At 60.5% G+C, this 24,491-nt stretch overlaps 3 protein-coding genes across 4 annotated transcripts; 1 reads left to right on the top strand and 2 right to left on the bottom strand.

Annotated features, from left to right (window-relative positions):
• Positions 1-1,796: 1,796 nt before the first annotated feature.
• On the top strand, positions 1,797-13,015 carry TBC1D20 (TBC1 domain family member 20). Of its 2 annotated transcripts, XM_037402831.1 has the most exons (8): positions 1,797-1,961; positions 4,595-4,780; positions 6,003-6,083; positions 7,533-7,719; positions 8,527-8,628; positions 9,464-9,605; positions 10,307-10,491; positions 10,636-13,015. In XM_037402831.1, exons 1-8 carry the CDS (start codon positions 1,919-1,921, stop codon positions 10,889-10,891), a joined length of 1,182 nt encoding a protein of 393 aa, XP_037258728.1. In that variant the 5' UTR covers positions 1,797-1,918; the 3' UTR covers positions 10,892-13,015. The 2 variants fall into 2 exon arrangements, with proteins under 2 accessions (XP_037258728.1, XP_037258730.1); XM_037402833.1 differs by lacking the exon at positions 4,595-4,780 and having other exon boundaries at positions 1,833-1,961.
• A 2,732-nt stretch (positions 13,016-15,747) lies between these two features.
• On the bottom strand, positions 15,748-21,686 carry NRSN2 (neurensin 2). The gene is given in 3 exon segments (XM_037402662.1): positions 15,748-16,149; positions 16,244-16,459; positions 21,681-21,686. Coding segments are annotated over 3 exon segments (624 nt in total).
• On the bottom strand, positions 19,417-23,675 carry SOX12 (SRY-box transcription factor 12). Its single transcript, XM_037403400.1, has one exon. The coding sequence runs from the start codon at positions 23,635-23,637 to the stop codon at positions 22,747-22,749; it is 891 nt and encodes a 296-aa protein (XP_037259297.1). The 5' UTR covers positions 23,638-23,675; the 3' UTR covers positions 19,417-22,746.
• Between the last annotated feature and the right edge of the window lie 816 nt (positions 23,676-24,491).

Below are 24,491 nucleotides of genomic sequence, written 5' to 3'. Positions count from 1 at the left end.
GATGAAGTTACTGATCCAATTGGAGTCCTTGCCACCTTCTAGGAAAGGTGCTCCTGTAGGGTAACCCGTACTCTAATCAGCCCCTTTCTCATGGAGAGTTCTTCCTGCCGTTGCTTGGCTTGGATCTCTGGAATTAGTTTGTTATTGGGTATATTGTTTTTAAATTGTTTATATAGGTTTCAAGCTGGTGGCTACTTAAAGCTGGAAAAATCAGACTGCGCCAAGTCCGATACCACACCTTCACCCACCATCCCCTCCCTCACGTGCCATGTGGTGAGAATACCAGTTACCTCACAGTCTTGTAAATATGCACTGAGAGGAAGGAGCGAGCAGACGTTAACTTAAACTGAAATGGTAGATCAGTAATTGTGGACAAATATTATCATTGACAACGGAAAAGCACCCTTGTTACAGCCCTGCTACCCCTTGCTGTGTATATATACTTTGTCCTTCATATGTGAAAGATCCAGTGTTGGAATTCTTTGGTGTAAATAAACATTTGGTTTTATTTATCGAGGTTAGATTTAAGTTCCCTGTGTAGAGGCCTCTCTGGGGTTGGTGGCACACTTTGACACAGGAGCAGCCGACCTCCCCGCACATACTGGGAAGGCTGTGCCCCCGTTCACACGCACCATGCATGGTGAGCAGTGCAGAGAAGCCTTACACAAATGCCACAAACCCAAGTATCTCCTGAGAGAAAGGTCTTTTGCCATAAAACCAAAAATCTCTCCTGTCTCAGCAGTGTGATGGATGGGGAGTGGAGGTACTGAGCCAATCCTTAGGTTTTTTTGTTTGTGCTGCTGTTGGATTTCATTGACTGGCTTTCAGTCACGGAAGGCTTGTGGGCCTCAGCCAGAGCGTCTGTAAGCACAAGGGCCACCTGTCCCTCGGTGACCTCCTGTCCTGGAGCCATCTCGGCCGGCGGTTGCCTGTCCTGAGCATTGAGTGCTTTTTCCTGTTCTCAGCAAGTGCTGGAGCCTTGGTCTCTGGCTGCTCCTCATCCTCTGAGTGCCCATCCCTCCTTTGTTCTTTGGGGGACGTGGCTGCGAGCTTCCATGTTACCTCAGTTAATTTTGCCGGATAGGACGGAGAGAAATGGGGCAGGAGACCGTTAAACTGCCCTTCCCGTGAGGATCGCTGGCAGGGGCAATGAGGTTTTCCATGTGCACCAGGGTAGCTTTCCTCCTCCATGGCTTCATCCAGTGGAAATGTATTGTACTTAAATCTTTTATATCCTGGAATGATGTGAAAGTTGGACCGTGTTGACTGTTACCTCGATGTGCTGTAACTTAAAAGCAGCCCGTGTGACAAAAATACAGCTTGTGGTTGTTTGCACTAGGTCGTGAGCTCCGCAGAACGTTTAACCCAGTTATTTTCTGTTGTTCCGAGCGAGGAAGGTTTGCAAAGCGGCAGGGGGCCCGGTGCCCGCCGGCCCTGGCAGGAGGAAGCGCAGGGCCGGGTGCCGAGGGACGGTGCTGGACGTGACGAGCCTTCGGGGGGCGCTTGGCCTCGCGCTGCCGGCGCCCACCGGGCGCACCCGAGGGTTCAGGGTGTTCGTGGGGTGGCAGCGGCCCCGCGGGGGGTGCCGTGTGCCCGGGCCGCGCTGGGCAGGGGCTGTGCGGGGGGCCCGGGGGGGCTGTTGTTGGTTTTAGTTTTTAATAAAACCCCCGATGCCACCGGCGCGGGGGCCTCCACGTGTGGCGCCCGCCCTCTGCGCATGCGCTCCCGCCCCCCCGCGTGACCCGCCGGCCCGCGCCGCGCCTGCGCACTGGGGCACCATGACGTCCCGCCCGCGCGCCGGTGGCGGAGGGGCGGGGGAGCGGCGGGGGCGGGGCGGTGCTGGACGGCGCGGGGAGCGCGGAGCCCCAGCCCGGCCCGGCCGCGCTCCGGCCCGGCATGCGCCGCAGCGCCCGGGAACATGGCCCGGCGGAGCCCGCCGCGCAACGGCGTCGGCGGCCACGGTACGGGCTGGGCCGGGGCGGGCGGGGGGCACCGATTTCTCTCGGGTAGGTGGGGGCTGGAGCGCCCCCTGGCGGTGCGGCGGCGCCCCCTGGCGGCGGGGCGGGGCTCGGCGCTGCGCTCGTAGCCGCTCCGGCGGCGGGGGGGGCTGGGGGGCCCGCCGACCCCCAGCCCTCAGCTCGGGCCGGCCCGCAGCGGCCCGGGGCGCGGGAGCACGCTGGCCCCGGGGGCAGCCGGGGCTGCGCTTTGGCCACCGCCCGCCCGCAGGCCGGGCCCCTCGGGCCTGCCGTTGCCAGGCTGACGGCGCGGCGCTCCGGGGGGGCAGTGCAGCAGCGCCGGGGTCGCTCGCCGCGCGGAGCCCCGGTGTAAGCGCCGCCGCCTGCGCGCTGTGCCGGCTGTTGGGAACGCGGGGCCGCTTCCACCCCGGAGCCGCGCTCGGGGGCGGGCGGGCAGCGCTACGGGCCGCGGGGGTCGGCGGCCGGCCCGGCCCGCGGGCGGGAGCGGCACCGGGGGCCCGCCCGGGAGTCCTGCCGCTGCGTCCAGCCGCAGAAGCGCCCGCAGACCCGGGGACCTTCCGTGACGGTGCGGCTTGCGTTCGGTGCCATCAGCCCCCGCGCCCGTGTGTCCCTCTGCCCTCCCAGGCGGGACCGGCACCGTGAGGGTTTGAACTGGAGTTTTTGGTAACAGCTGCAGCCGCTGCCGCTGTGCATTCAAACGGTGGAAACATCGGGGTGTTGCTGGTGAGTCTCAGAAGAGGAGCCCACAGTGCCTGCGCTTTCCTTCATACTATTAAAGTTCCTTGTGTGCGATCAGGAGTTTCTTCTTCCATAGGCTTTGTCTGCTCCTTCCCGAGGCTCCGGTGGGTGACAGCCCCGTGCCTGCCTGTGGCAGGGGCAGGGAACGGCCAGCTGAGCGGGGCTGGTTGCTGTTCCTGGTCAAATAACTTTGCTTGCACAAGGGGCAGGAAAGGCAACAACAGGAAATTGTGGTCACTGGGGGAGCCTTTAATGTTACCAGGATCATGGGGGGCACCTGCAGATCTGTCATAGGTTGTTACAGCTTTTCATCTAAAAAGTGTTTAAACAGAACACTTGAGACAGCATCCACTGCTTGACCTACTTAGGGTGGGTGCTCCTGAGCAGCGCCTGTCCTGCCGTCTCCCGCTCAGATGCTGCAGGAGGCAGTGCTTCCAGCCGGGTGGTCCACGTGGTCCCCCCCAGGAGCAGGGAATGGGCCGGGGCAGCACCGAGGCAGCACCGAGGCAGCGAGGTGCCACGTGGGCTGAGGAGCACGCTGCCCAAGTTGCTGCGGGGAGGGTGCGGCACTGAGAAACAGCTGTTTCTCCATCAGGATCCTTTTAATTCCTCCCACCCCAAATCCTATTCAGACATGTTCCTTATCGAACAAATCCTGCTCGGATCCCAAGAGTAGTCAAACCTGTTGAAAAAGCTTCCAAGGTAAAGGCAGCGTTTGCGGCCTCATCCTGCGCTCCAGCCCCACAGCTGCTCGGTACAGCCTCCTTAGCGGAAAGTCCTCCGGTGTGGGATATCGGTGTGGGATATCGGGTGGCTCCCAGCCACCTCTCTCCTTCCTTGCATGAGACAGCGGTAACAAATACCACAATGCAGTGTGAAATAGTGTCACTTCTCAGCTCCCCAGGAAACCCTCTTGTGTCCTGTAAATGCATTTAACCCATCTGAAACCAGAGCACCTCGTGCTTTGTCTGTTATTCCCTTCCCTACCTGCCCTCAAGTTTGTGTGCCGTACAAAAGAGGAGTATTTGTTTAATACGAGTAACCTGCTTGAATACTAATAGCCAGCATAGTGTTTGTTGGGAGAGAAGTCAATGTGCTTGTGATTCGTTAACTCTGGTGTAATTATGTCCTTTTTTTGTGATGGTTGCTGTCAATGGAAATGCTCAGACTTTTCCCTAGGATGACTGCATCCAGGAGCTGCTGTCTAGCTGGGAGTCCATAGGAACGTAAAGTTTGGTCTTGGGAAACACTTGATACCTGAGCTGGCAGCTGCGTCAGAGAGCAAACAGTTGCGGGATGGCTCTGTACAGCTGTCACAGTCCTGAATGGAGCCGTGACCCGTTGGGGTGTGTGGGAGCTGAGGGTGAGGGATCTACTCGGGCAGTGCTGGCGGCTCCTGTGCAAGGAGCAGTTTTAGATAGATAGATAGATATAAGCAAACTCTTTACCAATAATTCTCAAAAAGTGATACAAAAATACAGTATAATAATACAGCCTTCAGTGTATAAAAATTGCGGTTACAGCAGGAGTTTCTAGAACGTAAAATCCCAGACAAGTTACTGGGTGAAGTGGCAAGAAAGTGAGGTGTGGTCCAGCCAAGCGGTGGCCTCCCAGGGTGGGACCAGCGGGGTGGATAGGGAAGCAGGGGGATTCCCTGTGAGCCATAGTGCTGAGCTTGTGGAGATGGTGACAGTCAGCTGGTGGGTCACCCACCCGGGTCATACCTAGCCTGTCCTGGCAGAGCGTGTGCTGACTCTCCCATGTCATCTCCCTTGTGTGTGTGACATAGCTGAGTGGTTTTGCCCCCCTGATCTGACTTGCTGCCCCCACCCCCATGCCAGTGTTGCCTATCAGCTTGCCTCTTTGTGGTCTTCTTACAGACTTCGATTCTAAGAAGAAAAGAAAAGTGGCAGAAATTTATCAGGCTCTGAACAGCGACCCCATCGATGTGGCTGCGCTCAGGCGGATGGCAATCAGTGAGGGGGGGCTCTTAACGGATGAGATTCGTTGCAAAGTGTGGCCGAAGCTTCTAAGTGTTAATACAGATGACCTGCCCCCTCTTCCAGGTATGGAACAGCCTGGACTCAGGTGCTTTGGAAGAATTGCTCGGTGATATCCGTGCACACTAGAGGAAGGATCGCAGAGGCTGGAGCATGTGCTTTCCGACCAGCTTTTTCCCTGTATGCACTGGTGTGTTTCCCACCAAGCTCGTGTGCGAAGGGGACTTGTGCTGCAGCGTGAACGCTGTAGCTTCATGCACTGGTTGTATGTAAATGGCAGATTTGGAAATACTTAACTTTCTAAAAACAACATTTCCATTGTGCCACAAGGGTGTTATTATCTTTAGTGACAGTGATGGAAATTGGTTCACCTTGGATGTGGTTGGTGGGGCCCTGAGCAGTTAGCTGGCATGTGTAAGTTCATCTGCAGCAGAAGGTACCAAACCTAATTTTTGTTGCTGCCATGGAGAGGTGGCTGTGCCCTGGCTTGGCCGAAATGCTTCCGACGTGTCTCTTCCAGGCATAGATGAAGCAGTTTGTTGCATGAAGCACGTGTGGTGTTTGGTCAGAGCAGAAGCAGGGAAAATGACCTTCGTGATGAGGTACCTGCATAGGTTTTAAACCTGAGCAATGCAGAAGCTTCGAGTCCTGTAGCTTTTACAGTCCCCACAACAGATGTTATTGTTGTTCCTGAATCTGGCCGTTCAGAAGTGTGCATCCCCCCACGTCAGTCAAGAGCTGGATTATGTTAGGTGATCAGAGCTGCTGGAAGACAACACTTAATTTCACATGATCCCATAGATAGTTCTATGTGCCAGCAAATTCCTTTCTCTTCTGTTGTAACTGTCTCTAGCTCCCTGTGGAATGGGGTTTTCTTCCAAATTATTTCTATTTAATAAACTATTCTTTGTGATCTCCAGAGCACATCATGCCTTGCTGCTGCTGAGTACACTTTGAATTGCACAGCAAAGTTGTGGAGCAAAGATGTTTCCAGGAGTGCTGGGAGCAGTGTCAGTTTAGGCGGTTTTTATGTATGTTGTTTGAAGAAATAGTAAGTCTCGTTGCCTCGTGCTGAAGCGCTGTTAGTGTTAGAATGTGCGGCAGCGCGAGTGAGGGGACAGGGCTGGCATGTGATGTATGAAAAAGGGGACGTACGATGGGGTGCTGTGACTGTGTGTGCAGCCGCATCCTCCTGCCTTCAGCAGGATTGCTCCCAGCTCCCTTGCCCAACTCTCTTCCTGGTACCTTTGCGCTACTCAGTGTTAATTATATTCCTTTCTCTGAGCAGGAAAGGAGCTGCGAGAGGACAATAAAGATTACCAGCAAGTGTTACTGGACGTGCGGCGATCCCTGCGCCGTTTCCCACCAGGTGAGAGGGGATTCTCCTCTTCCCACTCTGCAGGGGGAAGATCTGTGCCGTGGGGCTCCTCCTGGTTCTGTCCTTACTTGGGGGGGTTTGCAGCAGGTGATTGCGCTGAGAGCCTGACTTCTTGAAAGCTTTTCCTTGTGAGCTTGCAGCAGCTCCTTCACGCAGTGAAGCCGTTCTGCAGCTATCAGTTTTCTTCAGCTGCCTGCGCCACCGCCGGGTTTTGGTGTGGCTGTCCCAGCGCTGCCCCCGCCCTGCCGAGCCCCTCTGCTGGCCCGCTGGTACCGTCACACAGCTGCAGGCCCAGAGCCCGTGTGTCCCTCGGCTGTTGTGAACAGGGTGACGTTAGGAGAGGTTGAACGCTTGAGAAATGTACCGTTTGCTTCAGTTTGGTTTAGGCTGTGGTCTAGCTCAGCGGCATGGAGGGTAGGTTTGTCAGTGGTTAGGACAATTTCTGGTGTAAAACAGTCTCAAGATTGGGTTCATGCACCAAATTTAAGAGAACTCTGAACCTTTAAAAGCAAACTGGTTTTGCAGTTGTTTAGTTCTGATGGGTGGCGGGTGCCTTGTGCTATTTATAAAACACGTAATCCAGCAGATATCTAACTCTGCAGAGCAGTTGTTATTTCTGGCCAGAATCTGCTTCCCTCTTCTGCTGCTTTTATTTTGCATAAACAGTCGATTCACTCTTACTCTGTTTTGGGTGCAGATACTGTGTGCAAGCCTGATTCTTGAAGGGTCTGCTAGTACAGATTTTTTTGCCCTTGAATGGCAGCCTCCTGCCTATTTTTAGACACATTAGTGAAGCAGGGGAAAAGGAGAACTTTGTCATTGCAGGATCTCCGCTGGGACTTTCTGCTTGGCCTTTGGGCATTTTATCTGTTGACAACTGCCAGAAACTGGCTGCAGCTGTGCATCATGGGAGCAATGTTTTTCCTGTGACATCCTGTCCCTAAACGCATGTTGTTAGCAGGGGACCGATATAAAGTTGTGGTGATGGAGGCCTTGCAATCTGATGCAGTTGGCACAGTTTCTGTGAAAATGGGTCCTGTTTAATTTTTTCTAGAACCCCTGGGAAATTAAAAATGATTAAAATGTCCTTAGCAGCACTGGATGTGCAGCGCAGTTCGCTCTGCACAGCACTGTACAAACATCAGTAAACCCTGCTCCCATCCTCCATGGTGACTTCCTCGTAGGTAGGAGCACTGCAGCTCCAGAAATTAAGCAACCTACCAACTGGCTGGTTTTCCCTGGGCCTTTGGAGTTCTGCGGGGCAGGATTAGGGCTTGGGATATTTTTTTCTGCTAGTTTTACCTCCCTCCCCTTTGCACCACATCTCTTGGGATAAGGCAGGTGGGTCCTCTCCTTGCATACCGCAGCCGCGCTTGCTCCCATGGCAGGCACTGTAGGCGATGCAGCCTGTCCCACTGCTGCCTGGTGCTGTCCCCACAGGGATGCCGGATGACCAGAGGGAAGGGTTGCAAGAGGAGCTCATCGATATTATCCTCCACGTCCTCAAGCGCAACCCCCAGCTGCACTACTACCAGGGCTACCATGACATCGTGGTCACCTTTCTCCTGGTGGTGGGGGACAGACTGGCCACAGCTCTGGTGGAAAAGCTCTCGACGCATCATCTTAGGTATTCAGCAGACTCAGCTGGAGGAGGGGAGCCGCCTGCATGTTCTCAGGTGGTGGGGACACCCGTGCAGGTGGAACTGGCCTGGAAGGGGAGCCTGGGAGGCAGAGCCTTGGGCCGGCTGCCTGTCACATCCATACCCAGAGGGGTGCTGCGAGAGAGCAGCGTGACCATACAATAGCACGTGGCTTTGCAGGGAGTTGTGCTCTGGAGAAGGGATAATTGAAGGCTGTCAGTTAATTTGTAGCATCTCTTGAAGTTGAAAAAGCCAACATGTATGCATTATTCATCGTTCTCTGGCCGTCTCTGCTGTTGGGGCCTCTGCAGCTCCTGGGGGCTGGCTCAGTACGGTGCCTCCCACTTAGCCGTATACTGCCCTGGACAGCGTGGTGGATACCGCCTGTGTCCTGAGCCCCAAGTCAAGTGACGCTCCTGTTTGTGCACTGAAATGAAAACAAGCCTTCAGCTGGGGAGTGGTTTGGAGGAATTCTCTCTCCTCTCCCAGACGGGGAGTTGGATTTTGGATGCTGGAAAGGCTTTGCGGTTCACGCATGCACTGCAGCAAAATAAGTGTCAGCTGACACCAGCGTGATTGTCTGGGTCCGGGTTTTCTGGGCAGATCAGCCCTGCGTATCCCAGGCGAGTAGGAAGGAGGCTACCCCAAGCAGGCAGAATTCCTTGGGGCTGGGGGCCACTCTGCCAGCAAAGCTGTTTATTGCAAGTACTTTTACTTACCTTCTGGCTGCCTCGCTGGAGGGAGAGCTCCCCGACGTGGTTGCTTAACAGAGCTTCTTTTAAATCTTTCCTTAGGGATTTTATGGACCCAACAATGGATAATACCAAGCACATCTTAAATTACCTGATGCCCATCATAGACCAGGTGAATCCTGAGGTGCATGACTTCATGCAGAGGTACGCAGATGTTCCCTCGGAGCCTCCTTGCTCTCCCCTGCCAGTCTCATGTTACTGTTCATGGGGCCGTTTGCACCAGCATGTCCCCAGCTAATGGTGACAGTTTGAAGCCACGTGACATCCTGCTTCTGAGCAGACCCAAACCCCTGCTGCCTGTCTTGAGGGGTTTTGCATGGTGCCGTCTTCACCCCAGGGGTTTGCAGTCCGTGTTGGAAGGGCTGGGGGGTTGTGGGCAGTGTCACACAAAGCTGCCACAGCCACTTCACATGCCCAGTTTTGTGGCTGGTGTGACCTTGCTGTAGTTTGTTACTAGTTCTGGGGAGAATTCCCAGGTATTAGTCCAGGCAGATTAAAGCAGAAGCAGGAAGGTAAGTGGGAAGGTTCAGTCCAGAGTCCTTTTCTGGGCAAGTGTCTGTTACCTTTCATGGCCGGGATGTCTTTGGGTACCAAACTGTGATTACAAACTTCCAGAAGTTAGTAAGCCTTTAGGGTGGAAAGGAATCTGAAAAGTTGACTGTGCTGCAGGACACTGAGTGTCCTCGGGTGTCCTGGTGTGCCAGGCAGCGATGTGCTACATCACACGTTCAGGCTCTCCTGAAAGCACACCATTTGGACCTCTACTGTGGACCCCACTGGATGTGAGACGAGTAGTGGCAATAGTTTGCCTTGGGACTGTATCAGAGGTGCAGCTGATGGATCTGGACTGAGCTCTGAAGGCTCTGCTGATAGCCAGTTCTATTTCCCCTCCCAGGCGCGGAGGTGCGGCGCAGGGATCGCCCAGGAGCATTTCGGTGCTGGTTCCGAGCTGCCCTAACAGCGCTTTCTTTTTGTGCAGCGCGGAGGTGGGAACCATCTTTGCTCTCAGCTGGCTGATCACCTGGTTTGGGCACGTTTTGTCTGACTTCAGGCACGTCGTACGATTATACGATTTCTTCCTGGCTTGCCATCCATTGATGCCCATTTATTTTGCTGCTGTGGTAGGTATCAGCTGGGATGGCAGGGGGATTAACTGAGCCGGCGTGAGATGGCTGCTAGTTCAGGGCCACAGAGAGGGGCTGGTAAGCCCAGTGCTGCTGCTGTCCCCACTGTCCCCAGCTCTGCAGGGGCCCCCCAAAGCCAGTGATGTCCTTGGTGATGGCAGAGGGCAGGTGGGATCCAGAAAAGCTTGGGCCAGCCCGGGAGCGTCCAGTTGTGCAGGCTGTTCTGGTTCAGTGCTGCAGAGGCAGCATGACCTGGTGTTTTTCTTTGCGTTCATGTGCTGGCTGTGCTGCAGGGTGCTTGCTTGGGTGCTGGCAGCCGGGCTGGCTGGGTGCAGCCCTGCGCTGGGCAGCCATCCGCCCTTTCTCCTATGAGGGATCCAAACAAGTCTGTTTGAGGGCAAGTCATGGAGTCAAGCTACTGCTGAGATTCTACCTGCATCTCTGACCTGCAAGTAGCAGGCTCTGCCCGGAAGACAGAAGTAACTGCCCAGAAAGGGGCTTTTTGTGGCCTCGGAGTCTCAGGAAGGGTTTGGCATTTCTCTTCCCAGATGAGGAATGTTTCACGGCAGTGTGTCCCCTTGAGGAAGGGCAGGTCTCTCGCCGGAAGCAAAATGTTTTTCTCTTCTGGCTCTGAAGTGAGTGACAAGGAGTGGTCCCCGCTTCCCCAGCTGTCCTCATGCTCTCTCTCCTCTCTGCAGATCGTGCTGTACCGGGAGCAGGAAGTTCTGGACTGCGAGTGTGACATGGCCTCAGTCCACCACCTCCTGTCCCAGATTCCACAGGACCTTCCTTACGAGACTCTGATCAGCAGAGCTGGGGACCTTTTTGTCCAGTTCCCACCATCCGAACTTGCCAGGGAGGCCGCTCAGCAGCAGGCTGAACGGTGAGTGTGGGGCAGCCCGTATGCCGCGTGCTCTCTGCATCCCCTCACCAGCTCCTGCTTGCACGTGAAGATCTTCCTCCCTAGCAGGAGGCCAGTCCTGAAGGTGAGGTGGGGGCACTCCTTGACCTGTTTCTTCTCTTGCAGAACTGCAGCTTCCACTTTTAAGGACTTTGAGCTGGCATCAGTGCAGCAGAGACCAGACACTGTGTTGAGGCAGCGCTTCAGGGAGCGGCTCCGAGGGGAGGAGCGGACGAAATCCATCTTGACAAAGCCGAGGACCAACCGCTTTGTCAAGCTGGCGGTGATGGGGCTGACGGTCGCGCTGGGAGCAGCTGCCCTGGCCGTGGTGAAGAGCGCGCTGGAGTGGGCACCCAAGTTTGAACTGCAGATTTTCCCCTGAAGTCAGAGGAAGAGCCTTCCCTATCACCACGTCCTTCCCTGGTGGGAAGGGGTGACGACTGATGAAAGGACGTGTCCAGAAACGACTTGTCTGAAGATTATTTTTTATTCTTGCTGCGTCCAGTGACGCTTTTGGCCTTTGCGACAGAGACTGATGGGAACCAGCCCAGCAGGATTGTTCCCCCCACCGATGCTCACCTTGTTCTCTCCTCCCTGTGCCAGGGTGAGCAGACAGGCACTGCCACCGTCTCGTGAGGAACCAGAGGTATGGACGAGTCCAGCTCTACAGGCTGCGCACAGGTGACCGTACGAGTGGAGAGCTGTGTATGGGCTATGCCAAAACAATCCCACATTCTCTGTCGGGGATAATTAGTAGGAGTGAGGGCAGATCCTTGCCTGGAGGAGAGTGTCACGGCAGGGTTTGGCCTAGGTGCGTGCGTGGGTGGGGGCAAGGGGCCGTTACACTCCTGAGGAACACAGGGCAGCCCTCTGGCTCTGTATTGCTCCCATCCGCAGGCTGCCAGCCTGTCCTGCTGTCTGTGTTCAGCTTTACCAGTGGTCCAGCCCTTCCCTTTCCTATAGGCAACCTCTGAGTAGAGCCAATCCTTTCACAACTCCCTGTCAGCATCCTGCCATAAGGTTCTGTCCAGCGTATAACACTCCCTGGCTCTTTTTGCTTCCTCATCTTTTGCAGCATGATCTGTTTACAGGAGGGAAGGGCAGGGGACAGGAGCACACCCACAGGATGGCCAGACGGAGCTTAGCTCTCGGTTGCTGGAGCTCCTTTGCTGGCAGTAGCATGACCGTATCTTGGGTCTGCTCACCCTGCCAGAGGTATGTGCTGTCATGTGTCAGATTGCATCACCACAAGTCTTAGCGGCACCATAAACACCCATTGCGGACTTTTTTTACAGCTCTGGAAGCAGGCTTTAACACAGAGAAAGGTTTTTTCCACCTTGTGAAATGCTTTGCACAGGACAGAAGTCATTGCGGTAGGAGATCTGTCATAAATCTCACCCACAAGCTGATCAGACTTCAGCATCACCTCTCAGAATAATGCAAGTGAGGGAGTTTCCCAGAAAGGCCACCTTCAACCCCTGCATAGCTCCTGGCTCCCCACCTGGTCCCAGTGACAGTCCTAGCGCTCTCTGCCCTCCAAGCTAAGCAGCAAATCCTTCTAGACAACTTGGTGTCCCACTGAGACAAAGCCAATAGACAATATATGCCTCTACCTCTCCCCTGAGCTGCTAAACCTCCCGCAAGTGCCCTTACCTGTCCCTGACTGCTCCCACCCAGCTCCCCCGCCATTGCTGCATTGTGCCCAAAGCCATCTGTGCCGTGCCCAGGGGCTGCACCCCTGAAAATTAGGTGTTGGTTGAAGAGTTACGGATTTCGGGATAGAGCAGAAAACTCACGCCCTGCAAAGCTCAGCACCCTCCTGTTCCAATCCCCTGCCTGTTGGTTGATAACTGCCTCTGGGTGAGTTCTGGTTTGCCCCACGGGCCCTTGCTCCCGGGGCGGCTGTGCCTTTCGGACCTGGGCAGAGCGTGCAAGCAGTCGTCACGTCTGCCCCATGTTTCTGTACAGCTCTGAGCAGAGGAGTTTCCTTTGCAGGCTGAAACCCGGAACACGTTGCATCCGCTGTGCTGCACGCAGGGCAGTGAGACCCCTCTGCTGCCCACCCGTGCCAGGGTTGGCTGTGCCAGTGGTGAGAGCCGGGGGCTGCTCACGGGTCTCTCCCGGTGCGGTTGAAGGCAGAGCCTGTGCCGGGGGCAGCAGCGGTGCGAGGCCGAGTGCTGGGTGACTTAGCACTTTAGAAACTTGTGGTGCAGGAGAGTCTGTGGTGACCTGGGGGTGCTGCTGGGGGTCCTGGGACCCCTCCATACACTTCCCCCACTGCCCCAGAAGTGGCTGGAGCACCTCCAAGGGGGATGCCCCTGCAGCCCCCACACTCTCTGGCCATGATGCACTTTAGTTCTTGCGTTGTCCCCGAGGGAGGAAGGGCCTGGGAGGAGACGGTCACTTCGGGTGCTTCAGTTACTCTGTACAAAGACTTATACATACCCGTGTAAATGCAGATTTGTACAAACCCTATAACTGTAAAATAAACAGTTACTAAACACGCTTTCTTCCCTCTCCCTGTGCTAGCAGGGGCTGTGGTGTGGGGCCGGAGGTGCCAGATCTGCTCTCATGGCATCCTGTAGCCTGGAGTTGGCACGTCCCCTTCTGCGGTCACCAGCCCGCGTGGCCTCACGCCCGGCAGCCCCGTGGGGAGAGAAGCCGGAGCAGCGCCAAGCAGCGTTTGCGTGCCCCAGTCGCTGTTCCCCTTCCATCTGCCTACCTTTGGTTAAGTGCCAGGACCTGCGCGTGCCGCTGGCTCTCCGGGACAACCCCACTGCCCCGATCCGTGGCGCGGTGGGCAGAGGGGGCTGGAAATAGCCTGTCCTCCTGCCACTTCTGCACCCGGGCCGGGTGCCTGGCAGCGGGAGGGGATCCCGGGCACCGTGCCCAGCAGCGGAGGCCCAGCTGTCACCCCTGTCCCCTCGCAGCCTCCAGCAGCTGGGCTCCACTGAGCCGGGGTTGGGAACGGGCTCTGCTGGGTGGTGTGAGGCCGGTGGTTGTGTGTGCCGGATCCGGACAGGGCTTCCCTCTCCGGAAATTATTTTCTTCATGGTGCTCAAAGCCCTTTGGGAGGGACACAGAGGCCCCCGGGGTGTGGGGGGCTGCTGGGGGCTTGGCAGGGTTTTGGAGGGCAGAGGGCGAGCAGGGCTGTGTGTTTACAGTGGGGGGAGGCCTGGGGAGCCAGCAGAGCGCTGTTCCTTGCACCGTGTGCCTTTGCACACTGCCAGGGCTGGAGCCCAGCACCAGCCGAAGGGTTAAACGGCCCTGTGGGCACAGAGCTGCCGCAGGCTCTTCCCAGGCATGTCTGGGACCCGGTGGAGAAAAGAGCCCCGGAGGAGGTGTCACACGTGTCTTTTACTTACCCAAAAAAAGCACAAACCGGGACATGGGGGTCTGTGCAAATGCCCAGGTCATTCCCAGGTGCTGTTGCACGGATGTAGTGACTTGGCACCACTTGGCACGGCTCAGTGCTGTGCTGAGGGTGGGGGCTGCGGTTGAGCTCAACCCCCCTGTGCCTGCATGCCTGTGCCATGGCAGCTTTGAAGGCACAGGGCCGGGCACCCGGAGCTGACGGTGCACATGGAGCCTCTGGGCAGCATCCTGGTCTGGTGGCCTCGCCCTGCTGCAGCCTCCAGCTGTGCTCCTGGGCACCTCCACTCCCGGCCCTGGCGCCCTCCTCTTCCTCTCCTGCTCACCAGCACCTCCAGGCACTTAACTGCAGCTCTTCCTCCCTGTCCCTGTCAAGGAGTGGTTGCCCGCGGTGCCCGTACCTGGCAGCTGTCCTTGGCCTCGGTGGATCCATGCACAGTGCAGCTCCAGCAGGACGTGGGGCCCGATCCACTGGGACCAGTGGCTGGGGGGCACGGGGGTGGCGCATGGGGCTGGGGGTGCAGGGGCTTTGGCCTCACTGGCTCAGGGCTGTCCTGGGGCTTCGCCAGCCACCTCCTCCAGGCTGGATCTGGGCCGCGCTGGGTGGCCACCCGCTCCTGTCACATCCTGTCCCTCCCTGCTGTGGCTGGTGCTGCTGTGAGCCCAAGTGCAAGATCCCAGCTGCCCTGCTTGCCTCCCTGCCCCGCCACGTCCCCCTGCATGACCAGCATCAGCACCTCACAAGGGCATGGAGATGGGCCCCTCTCCCACTCCCCATCCTCGCCTCGCCCTCCCACCCTGGTCCCCAGCTGAGGGGATGGCTGCTGCTGCACCCAAGCCTGCCCAGGGTGACCAGGTCCTCCAGCGCAGGGTTATTGGAGCAGCCGTGTGCCACCAGCCAGGTCACTGCTGCGGCATGGACGTGCTCTCACCCTGATGCTGCGAGAGGCAGCATGGAGACATGCCAGCATGCCAGGCCACCAGCCATGCCGGTCTGCAGGAGCAGCTCGGCTTCCTTGAGGACAGAGGGCCAAGCCAGGGGAATGAGAGGCAGAGTCTGGGGCCCTGGCACCCCCATGGTGCCCGCTGCCAGCAGGGGTGGGTGCCCCCAGGGCCACATGTGCCAGGAGTGCATTATGTGTGTGTGTTGCAACGTTCCTGTGGGGTGATACAAGGCCCTGGTGGGTCCTGGCCTCAGGGAGACGTGGGACAGGGGCCTGACAGCACCCGGTTGAGCAGCAGTGATGGTGGTCTTTGCCCCCAGAGTGATGCTGGTCCCCAAGCACGGTGGGGCTGTGTGACGAGGACCCTCCTGCTGAGACACAGCAGCACCCTGGTGTGCAGGGGTGTCCCAGGGAGCTGAGGTGGCAGTGGCCAAGGCAGGTGGTGCGCAGGCCTGCACCAGGCTGGCAGGAAAGGGCACACTGCTGCATGTGCCCCCACACACCGTGTCCCCAGGGTGGGTGCCCACCACTGTACTGGCAGCCACCAGCAGCAGCCTCAGCAGCCTCCAGCAGTGAAACTGGGCCAAATGGTTTCATTCCCAGGTTCTGATCCCGTTCCACACCAAACTGAACGAGGTGCTGCTGGCGGTGGGGGCAGGCGGTGGCCGTCACACATAACCTGGTGCTCACGGGGGTTTGGACACAGACACAGCAACAGCCATTGAGCCACCAGCAAAGTGATTTCTTGGCACCTTTTACTGCTCTGCGGAAGCCGGGGTGCAGGGGCCGCAGGGCCAGGGGATGGCAGGACATGGTGGCCATGCCAGGACTGAGCCAGATGTCCTGTAGTGCTGGCCACAAACCAGCTCCAGGTGATCCAGCTGGTTCCAGGGTGCAGCACAGCTTGGCCCCATGCCGGCCATCACCCATCACACCCCTGGCCCCAGGTGCTGGGCCGGGGCTGGATGCCGTAAAAGCAGGAGGTGTCAAAGGGCATCGCTGTCCCCACTGGGCGGCAGGGGACCACATGTGGCGGGGGGCTGCCCCACAGGATGGGTGAGAGCTGCTGTTCCTCTTCCTGGGGGCAGCGTGGGGCCAGCGCACAAGAGAGGAGCCCAATGGCTCCCAGCGCCCCAGCCATCGCGCACAGCACCATGCCCACCAGCCAGCACATCCCCAGTGCGTGGTTGTACCGCACCACCTGCACATCTAGCACCACAAACTCCTCCACCATGATCCCCTCCAGCTTTGGGGGCACCAGGGAGCCAGCAGCCAGCATGGCAGCCCCCACAAGCAGGAGCAAGGTCCCTGTGAAGAAGCTCACCTGGGGACAGGGCCACCCAAATGCCATGGTGGGATGCACCCCACGCAGGATGTGGGCAGGAGGAGGCAGGAGGAAGGGTTCTGGGGTCTCTTACCTTCCAGATGAGGGGGGGGCCAGGCTCCGGGGGTCAGGACCCATCCTTGTCCCAGTCTTCACTGGACCTGGCCCCGGTACAGTCCTCATAGAAGAGGTGGAGGTAGGAATGGACCCCATACCACTTCCCCTGCGCCACGCTGGGCCCGCGGCCGCAACTGCAGTCCAGCTCACAGGTGGGCATCAGGCCTGTGGGGCACAGGGGGAGTGGTCCAGGCTATGGGGAGGGTGGCAGGACCCAGGGACCCACAGCCACCCCCCTCCTGCAGCAGCACCCACAGGGGCTCCTGCCCTGGCGCCGAGGTGCACATGGGGGACAGGGCACCGGTACTGGCTGCATGCCCCAATGCAGAGGTCATTGCTTGTGTTGGGGAGCACAAAGAGGGATCCCAGGAGCTGCCCCCCACCCACTCACAAGGTTCTGTCTTGGCACTAGGACCTGGCTGGGGCAGTGAGGCCAAGGCCACATCCTCAGGGTGACTGAGCACATCACTGCCCGTATCCCGGTGGGGCTTGCATATGGGATGGAGGAGGGGACCCCCTGCCTTGCACTGCGGGGAACTGCCCGTCCTGGGCCGCCTCCAGACCCGGCACAGCCCCAGCATGGCCCCCGTTGCCGCGTTGGCAGGATGAGGCTCGACATCAGGCCACCGGCAGCCGCCCAATCGGCGGCGGTGGGAAGGAGGAGCGGTGGCAGGGAGGGACGCAGCCACCCTTGGGGTGGCCAAGGAGCCGCTGCCTTCCGGGGACACGGGGACACAGCCACCGTACTGCAGGGACAGGACCACCGCGTCCCCTCCCGGGGGATGGGGCATTGCCATGGGAACTGCCTGCTCAGCCCTCGCCAGGGTGCCCCGCAGCCTGGCGTTTGCATGTGGGTGCACGTGTGTGTGTGCGTGCATGTGTGTGTGCGTGTGTGTGCACATGTGTGTGTGCGTGTGCATGTGTGTGTGCGTGCATGTGTGTGTATGCACATGTGTGTGTGCGTGGGCATGTGTGTGCACGTGTGTGTGTGCGTGCGTGCGTGTGTGTGTGCGTGTGTGCGTGTGCATGGGGATGTGTTCAGGGCTGTCAGCCCGCAGGAGAGGGGCGGGGGGGGGCGGGGGGGGACTGGGACCCTTTCGGTGCCGGCCGCAGCGCTGAACAAAGCCCTGCACTGGAGAGGCCTCGCAGGGGGACACTGCCCACGGGACTGGCTGTCCTCCTGCACAGCCCCAGCCTGGGTGTCCCCAGAACCGGGGACGTGTTTGTCCCTCTGTCCCCACACAGCAGCAGGGCCCTTCTTGCATGCAGGGGTCTGGGAGGGCCCAGCCTGCCTGGTGCTACCAGCCTTTGGAGGGGGGGCTCATCCTGGGGACCACCCCAGTGATGCCCATCCCTCTCCTTCCCTGGGCTGCCCCCACGCCGTACCCCCTGTGTCCCCCCACACAGGCTCAGCCCTGGCCACACCCCAGCCCTACCTACTCCCCACTTACCTCGGGGGCGCGGGGTGGGGGGCAGAGGCCTTAGCACATCCTTCCCCGTTCCAGTGCTGTCACCAACAGCGGTCCCTCTACTGTCCTTCTGTCCGGGAGGGATCCCATGGCACTGCCCATGGGTGGGCAGCCAGGCCCCAGCTCCCACACAGCCCCACCACTGCCCGTCCAGAGGTGGGGAGGGGAGGGGGGGCTGTGCTGGGGCGGGGTGGGGGACAGTGGGGGTCCCTGGCTCTGCCTGTGGAGCTGGTGATACGGTGCCGGCAGCCGCCACGCGTGGAACAGAGCTGGGCTGGCCGCAGCATGGGCACGGCGCCGGGCACCGAGCACCAGCCCATGGCGAGGTCAGGGGGGCAGCGGCGGTGGCCAGCGAGCCGGGGCCATGGCTGGGCCAGCCCCACGGGCCTCCCTGCTCCAGGCCGTGGCCCCGGGCAGGAGCCTGCTGCTGTGGCCGGGGGCTGCCCTCAGCCGGCACCAGAGCATCACTGCCCCCGCGGCTTCGGGGACTGCAGGTCCACGCTGGGTGCTGTCCCAGAGCGGGTGCAGCCCTGGGCTCCCATGGGGCTGGGGGGTGTCACTCAGCACAGCCATCCCCACCCCCGGGGACAGCTGGGAAGGGCTGGTACCCGGGGATGCTCTGGGCTCCCCTTGTTGCCGTGGCAACAGCTGCAGGTGGGGGTGTGTGTGACGCAAGTGGCGCATGCCCCCCCCGTAGCCCACCCCCCCTCACCCCCCCCCTGAGCCCTCCTGCGGGGCTGGATTAACACCCCAGCCCCCCTGGCCTTTCCCCGCGGGGGGAGCCGCTGGGGCTGCGCATGCAGAGAGCAGGTACAGCGCACACATGCAGAGGCAAACAGGGAGCACATGCATGCACAGGCACCTACACATGAAGCACACACATGCAGAGGCACACAGGGAGCACACGCATGCACAGGCACACATGGAGCACACATGCAGAGGCAAACAGGGAGCACATGCATGCACAGGCACCTACACATGAAGCACACACATGCAGAGGCACACAGGGAGCACACGCATGCACAGGCACACATGGAGCACACATGCAGAGGCACACAGGGAGCACACGCATGCACAGGCACACATGGAGCACACATGCAGAGGCACACAGGGAGCACACATGCAGAGGCACACAGGGAGCACACGCATGCACAGGCACACACAGAGCACACACTGCACAGTGCATGCATGTGCACACACGCCAACACATGCTGTGCAGCCACACACCCCATGCACACCCGGTGTATGTGTCCAGCCTGCATACAATGTGCACTGCACACCACACAGCTGCTTGCACACATGCAAGGAGATGCACATACATGTGCACGCACACACACACAGAGGTGCAGGCTCACACCCCCCAGCAGCGTGGCATGGCTTCCTGGGAACATCCAGCCCTCCTCAGGGGATGGTCAGTGCGGGACCAGGGTGGGAGCTGACGTGGCTGGGAACTGGATGCTCAGGACTGGGGACCAACATCCTCCTGGGAATACCACATCTCCCTTGGACCCCACATCCCCCTGGGGATCCCCATCTCCCTGGGACCCTGCATCGCCCTGGGAATGCCACATCTCACTGGGACCCCACATTCCCCTGGGCACCCCCATCACCCTTGGAGATCCACACCCCCCCTGGAAGGAGCGAGGCGGTGCAGGAGGAGCCAGAGCCATAGGGAGCAGACCAACACACTTTATTCCATAATCACAACAGTCAGGATAACCGTTAGCCGAGTTTCTGCAGCACCGGAGCCAGCTGCGTCACACCCCTCCGGAACGGGCCGCGGCTGGGGCTGTGCCTCGGCTAAAAGCCTATTTCTCCAAGACGACAGATACAGGAACCCTTCACTAACACAACACTACAAAGGTGACCCCGAGCGCTGGTGCCCGTCCGCAGGCTGCGCCGGGGCCCCGCCGGCTCCCGGGGCCCCCGGCCCGCTTGGCCGCCGCCGGGGCGGCTTCTTCCTGAGAGAGGTTTGGTTTATTTTTATTATTAATTTATTATTATTATTATTATTCGCTTTGTCTCTAGTGATGACGGGATGTCACACGCGCACGCACACACGCTCGCACACGCATGCCAGCCAGCACCGGGCAGCGGGGAGGCAGGGGCGCAGCAGGAGGGGTCTGCACGCTGGGGGGGTCTCTAAGAACTACAACCACACAGCACAGAAAATCCACCACTGTCCACAACGGTTCTCCCCTGACAAACACACCCAGCGAGTCTCGAGGAGGAGGCAGGAAGGGGACGCAGATGGGGACAGGGACGAAGCGGATGGTGTTGTGCTTGCGGCCAGGGCTGGGGGGGGGGCCCGGCTCTGGCTCTGGTTCTGGTGCTGACCCAGAACCTGCTCCTGAGGAAAAGTTTCACCTGACAGTCCGTGGAGGGAGTGACCCAGCCCACAGGCGATGCACAGCATGCAGGGGACTGCAGAGACCCTGGGCCACCCCTGTCCCCGCTGGGAACAGGGGATGCAGTCCCAAGCTGTAGGACCGGCAGAGCACATGTCTGATGTGGGACCCTCGCTACGGCTTCAGGCCCTGCTGATACCTGGGGGCTTTGGCTTCCCCACAGATGGGGATGGAGAGGTGACCTGTGGCCTCGGCACCTTTCCCAAGCGCCCCTGGCCATGGCACAGGGCAGCCGCGCACCCCAAGAAGGCACCGAGGTGCTGAGCAACATCTGTGCGCATCAGAGAGCCCCGGGGCCACGGGAGCCCATGGGAACCCCAACCCCAGCTCACACATGGCAGGGGGCTTGGGGTGCTCCTGGCACAGGGCTCCCCGGGGAGTGGGAAGGCAGATCCCCCCCCCAGGGCGGCGGCAAGGCAGGAGCAGGCTGCCAGCATTGCGGCTGGCCTGGTGCTTATTTGGCTTTTCCACCTTGGGTGGGACTGGGTCCGGTGGGGAACGGCCGGGGGGGCAGGGACAGGGTCGCGCTCTATACGGGGGACACGTGTCTGATGCGTGATGCCCACCTGCCTGCACAGGCTGGCACCCGCACCGGGGCTACTGAAACACCATGGCTAACGCAATGCCGACACACACACGTACAGCTACCGCTACACACCGACACATCTACAATGCTGATGGCTGGCCGTCAGGGGGGTGCCTGGCGGGGACCCCAAGGCCACCCGGGATGGGGATGGGGGACACCGAGCATCCCTGCAAAGAGCCCGGGGACACACCTCTCCCGGCATCACAGTGCCTTTCCCTACGGCTGAGCCAGGGCCACTGGCACCTCCGGCAGTGAGGCCAGGCAGGTCCCAGCTCTGAGCCATACTGGGGGGGTGCCAGGACCCGGTGTGGGGGGTGCTCTTCCCCAGGTCACAGCTCCATCCAGTCCCACAGCAACGGACAGGCACGGGGCCGCCTGTGACCAGCAGAACCGGCAGCCCCAAATCGGGGAGGCAGAGCCCCAGGGAGCAGGTGCCCCGCTGCCCCCAGCACCCCACTTCCCAGAAAGGGCCAGAGGGGCTTGTGCACACCCAGAGCTCTTGGAGAATCGGGGCCAGGGTAAACGTCAGAGGGTGCTTCAAGCAGCAGTCCCTGATGAGCCCAGGACGGCTCCTTCAGGTGCTGCCAGCCCCGGCCATGGCCATAGGGCTGGCAGCCCGGGGTGGTGGGGGTCCCCACCGGCACCCCCCACAGCACAGCCGTACCTGAGCGCAGCCCCTGCCCCACAACTGCAGCCCATGACCGCCGAGCCAGCACTGCGGCCACGTGCTCCCTGGCTCCGGAGGAGGTGGCTCGTTGCAGGAAGAAGCCATTAGGAAAAGCAAAGAAAAAGCCAGCTGGAGCAGCTGCTGCGGCTGGACCTTTCCTGCCGGGAATCTCCTTGGCAGCACTCTGCCGGGATGCCCTGCTCTTGGTGAAGCTGGCAGCGGGGCATGGCACGGCGATGCATGGAGGACCGTGCCAGAGCATCACCCACACCCCATGCACTCACCGGCATCGCTGCCGCTGCTCTCAGCCCCATCCGGGTGGTTGCTTAAGGCAGATTTCCCGCAGTATCCCTGCCCTCCTGCTCCCCGCCACCATCGCCTGCCACAGCCGGGCACGGTGGGACCTGGTTCCACTGGCCAAAGCGAGCCAGCCCAGAGTGGGTCCTGCACGGGCACCCGGTCCAAGGCTAAAATGGGGGCTGGCTGCTTCGGGAAGGGCTCATCCCCACCGGGGTTTGGGGTGGCTCCGGGCACGGACTCCCCCCACGGCACAGCCCCTTCTGCACAACCGCCTGGCGAGAGGCAAAACACAGCCTCCCACGTCCACGTGCGGATCACGTGTGTGCAACTTCGCTCTTCCCAAAGTGAGCAGTGGGGAGCGCGCGCCACAGGGAAAGAGCTGATCCTGTGGGACACCAACCCCGCAAAGCTGGGGACCCCGACGAAATGGGGCGTTGGGCAGGGAGGCATGGCTCCACATCCCTCCCCAAGGGCTGCAACAACAGGGAAGAGGAAAAAATTGAAACTGTGCTTTAAATGCAGTCAAAAAGCAAAAGGAATTGGCCATTCCCAAAGGAATCGGGCGGGATGGGCACCAAGAGCTGGGGCCGGTGTGGGTGCTCTGGCTGCCCAGCAAGCGGGAGGGAGCACTGGGCAGCGCTGGCAGGGATGGGAGCAGCTGGGAGCAGCCATGGCCAGCAGCACCGCCACGGCCAGAGCCACGGGGAGAAGGGGCCAGGCACTGACAACGAAAACCCGATGAGATGTTTGCATTTCACGGGCAAATAACCGCGGCGGTCAGCCACGCATCCCACGGCCACGAGGCGAGAGCCAGACAGACAGACAAGGAGTGGGTGTGTGCCGGGGGGGGGGTAGGGTGAGCAGGGAGCTCTGCCTTCCAGCGGCTTCAAGGCAAAATACCTGATTCCTGCATGTAAACAGCTGGTTTCGATTCTTTTTTTTTTTTGTGGGTGGTTTTTTTTGTGGTTTTTTTTTTCTATGACCTGATTGTGGGGGCGGGGGGAAAAAAAAAAAAAAAAAAAAAAGAGCATTACCTGCAGAGCACGGGACTCAGTAGGTAAAGACCAAGTCTGAGATGCTGGACATGAGCCAGTCCCCCGCTATCATCTCCGTCACCTCAGGCGTGCAATAGTCCGGGAACTCGAAGTGCGAGGAGCCTCCCCGCGGGAAGAGGTCGTGGTCCTTGTCGAAGACGGACCAGTCCAGGGCACCGCAAGCAGTGCTGGTGGGGGCGCGCCCCGGCAGGACCCCCAGCAGCTCTTCCTCCAGCTCCTCATCAGAGGAGCTGAAGGAGGAGGGAGGAGACCCGGCTGACATGGGAGAGGGGGACTCACTCTCCGGTGACCTCCCCGGCTCAGGGCAGGTGGCAGTGGGGCTTGGGGATGCAGGGGGCTCCTGGGGGCCATGCTCCCCGCTGGGTGCCAGGTGCCAGGTGGCTGTGCCGGGTGCCACGGTGCGGTCCTCAGTGGGCACCTCTGGCATGGGCTTCTGGGAGGCGTCGGGCGGCTTGGCTGGCTGCCGGCGGCTGGCAGAGACACGGCCCAGCACGGAGGGCTTGATCTTCACCGGGAGCCGCGGACGGGACGTGCCGGTGCCCACCTTGCCCTTTTTCCGAGGCCGGTACTTGTAGTCGGGGTAGTCGGCCATGTGCTTGAGACGCAGGCGCTCAGCCTCCTTGACAAAGGGGATCTTCTCAGAATCGTGGAGGAGCTGCCAACGCCGGCCCAGGCGCTTGGAGATCTCGGCGTTGTGCATGTCGGGCCACTGGTCCATGATCTTGCGGCGCTCGTGCTGCGACCACACCATGAAGGCGTTCATGGGCCGCTTGATGTGCCCGCTCGGCGTCTTGCACCAGGCGGGTTCAGCGTCGCGGGTGGGCAGCGGGGCGCAGGGCTCCCGCCGAGCCTCCACGCCCCGGCCCCGTGTGCCGCGCTGCACCATGCCGGGGCCCGGGACCACACCGCCTCCTCCTCTTCCTCCTCCTCCTCCTCCTCCTCCTCCCCGCCCGCCGCCGCCGCCGCCTCCCCGCCCGCCGCTACGCGCCGCGCCGCGCCGCCCCCATTGTGCGGAGCGGGCGGCGGCGGCGGGGCGGGGCGCAGGGGGCCGCGCCGGGGCCTGGGGGCGCACGGCGGGGGCGGCTCCGCCGGAGCGGCGGCCGCTGCGATGCTCCGGAGGGACCCCGAGCCGGCCCTGTGGCCTCCGCCTCCGGGATGCTCCGCAGCGCTCTGGTCCGGGGATGCTCCGCGCTCGCTCGGGGATGCTCTGTACCGGCCCAGGGATGCTGCACGCCGCGGGGGCTCCGCGCCGCCCCGGGGATGCTTCCCCAGTGAAGTCGGTGGCTGCTCCGGTGGCGGGGGATGCGGGGATGCTGCGGCGGGTCCGGGTCGGGGGGTGCGCGGGGGCGGCGCGGGCAGCCCAGGAGCCGCACGCCCCCCGGTGCCGCTCTTATAGGCGCCGCCGCTCCGCCCCCGCGCCGCCCCCGGTAAACACCGCCGCGCCGGTTCTGTCAATGGGAGGCACCGCCCCCCCCGGCCCATTGGCCGCGGGGCGGGGGGGAATATCCAGCTCCGCCAATGGGCGCCCTCCGGAGAAGGGTTGCTGGAGAGAATGGCAGGGCGGCACGCCCCGGTACCCCCCCGGTACCGCCGCCGCGGCACCCCGGTAGCCGCCGATGCCCTCACCCGAGCAGCACAGCACCCCTCGGTACCTTCACCAGCGTCCCAGTACCCCGGCCGGGGCCCCTCGGGACTCCTCCGTGCCCTCCGGTACCCACTCGGGGATGCTCCCAAACCCTG

Source organism: Falco rusticolus, chromosome 10 (assembly GCF_015220075.1).
Source record: "Falco rusticolus isolate bFalRus1 chromosome 10, bFalRus1.pri, whole genome shotgun sequence".
NCBI lineage: Eukaryota > Metazoa > Chordata > Aves > Falconiformes > Falconidae > Falco > Falco rusticolus.
The sequence above is the reverse complement of the archived record's forward strand: the minus strand, read 5'-3'. Positions and strand labels throughout refer to the sequence as shown.

Coding starts and splice junctions, on each gene's coding strand:
- SOX12 (XM_037403400.1), bottom strand. CDS start 23,637: ATGGTGCAGCGCGGCACACGGGGCCGGGGCGTGGAGGCTCGGCGGGAG.
- TBC1D20 (XM_037402831.1), top strand. CDS start 1,919: ATGGCCCGGCGGAGCCCGCCGCGCAACGGCGTCGGCGGCCACG. Junction 1,962..4,594: donor CAACGGCGTCGGCGGCCACG/GTACGGGCTGGG, acceptor GTCTTCTTACAG/ACTTCGATTCTAAGAAGAAA. Junction 7,720..8,526: donor CTCTCGACGCATCATCTTAG/GTATTCAGCAGA, acceptor ATCTTTCCTTAG/GGATTTTATGGACCCAACAA.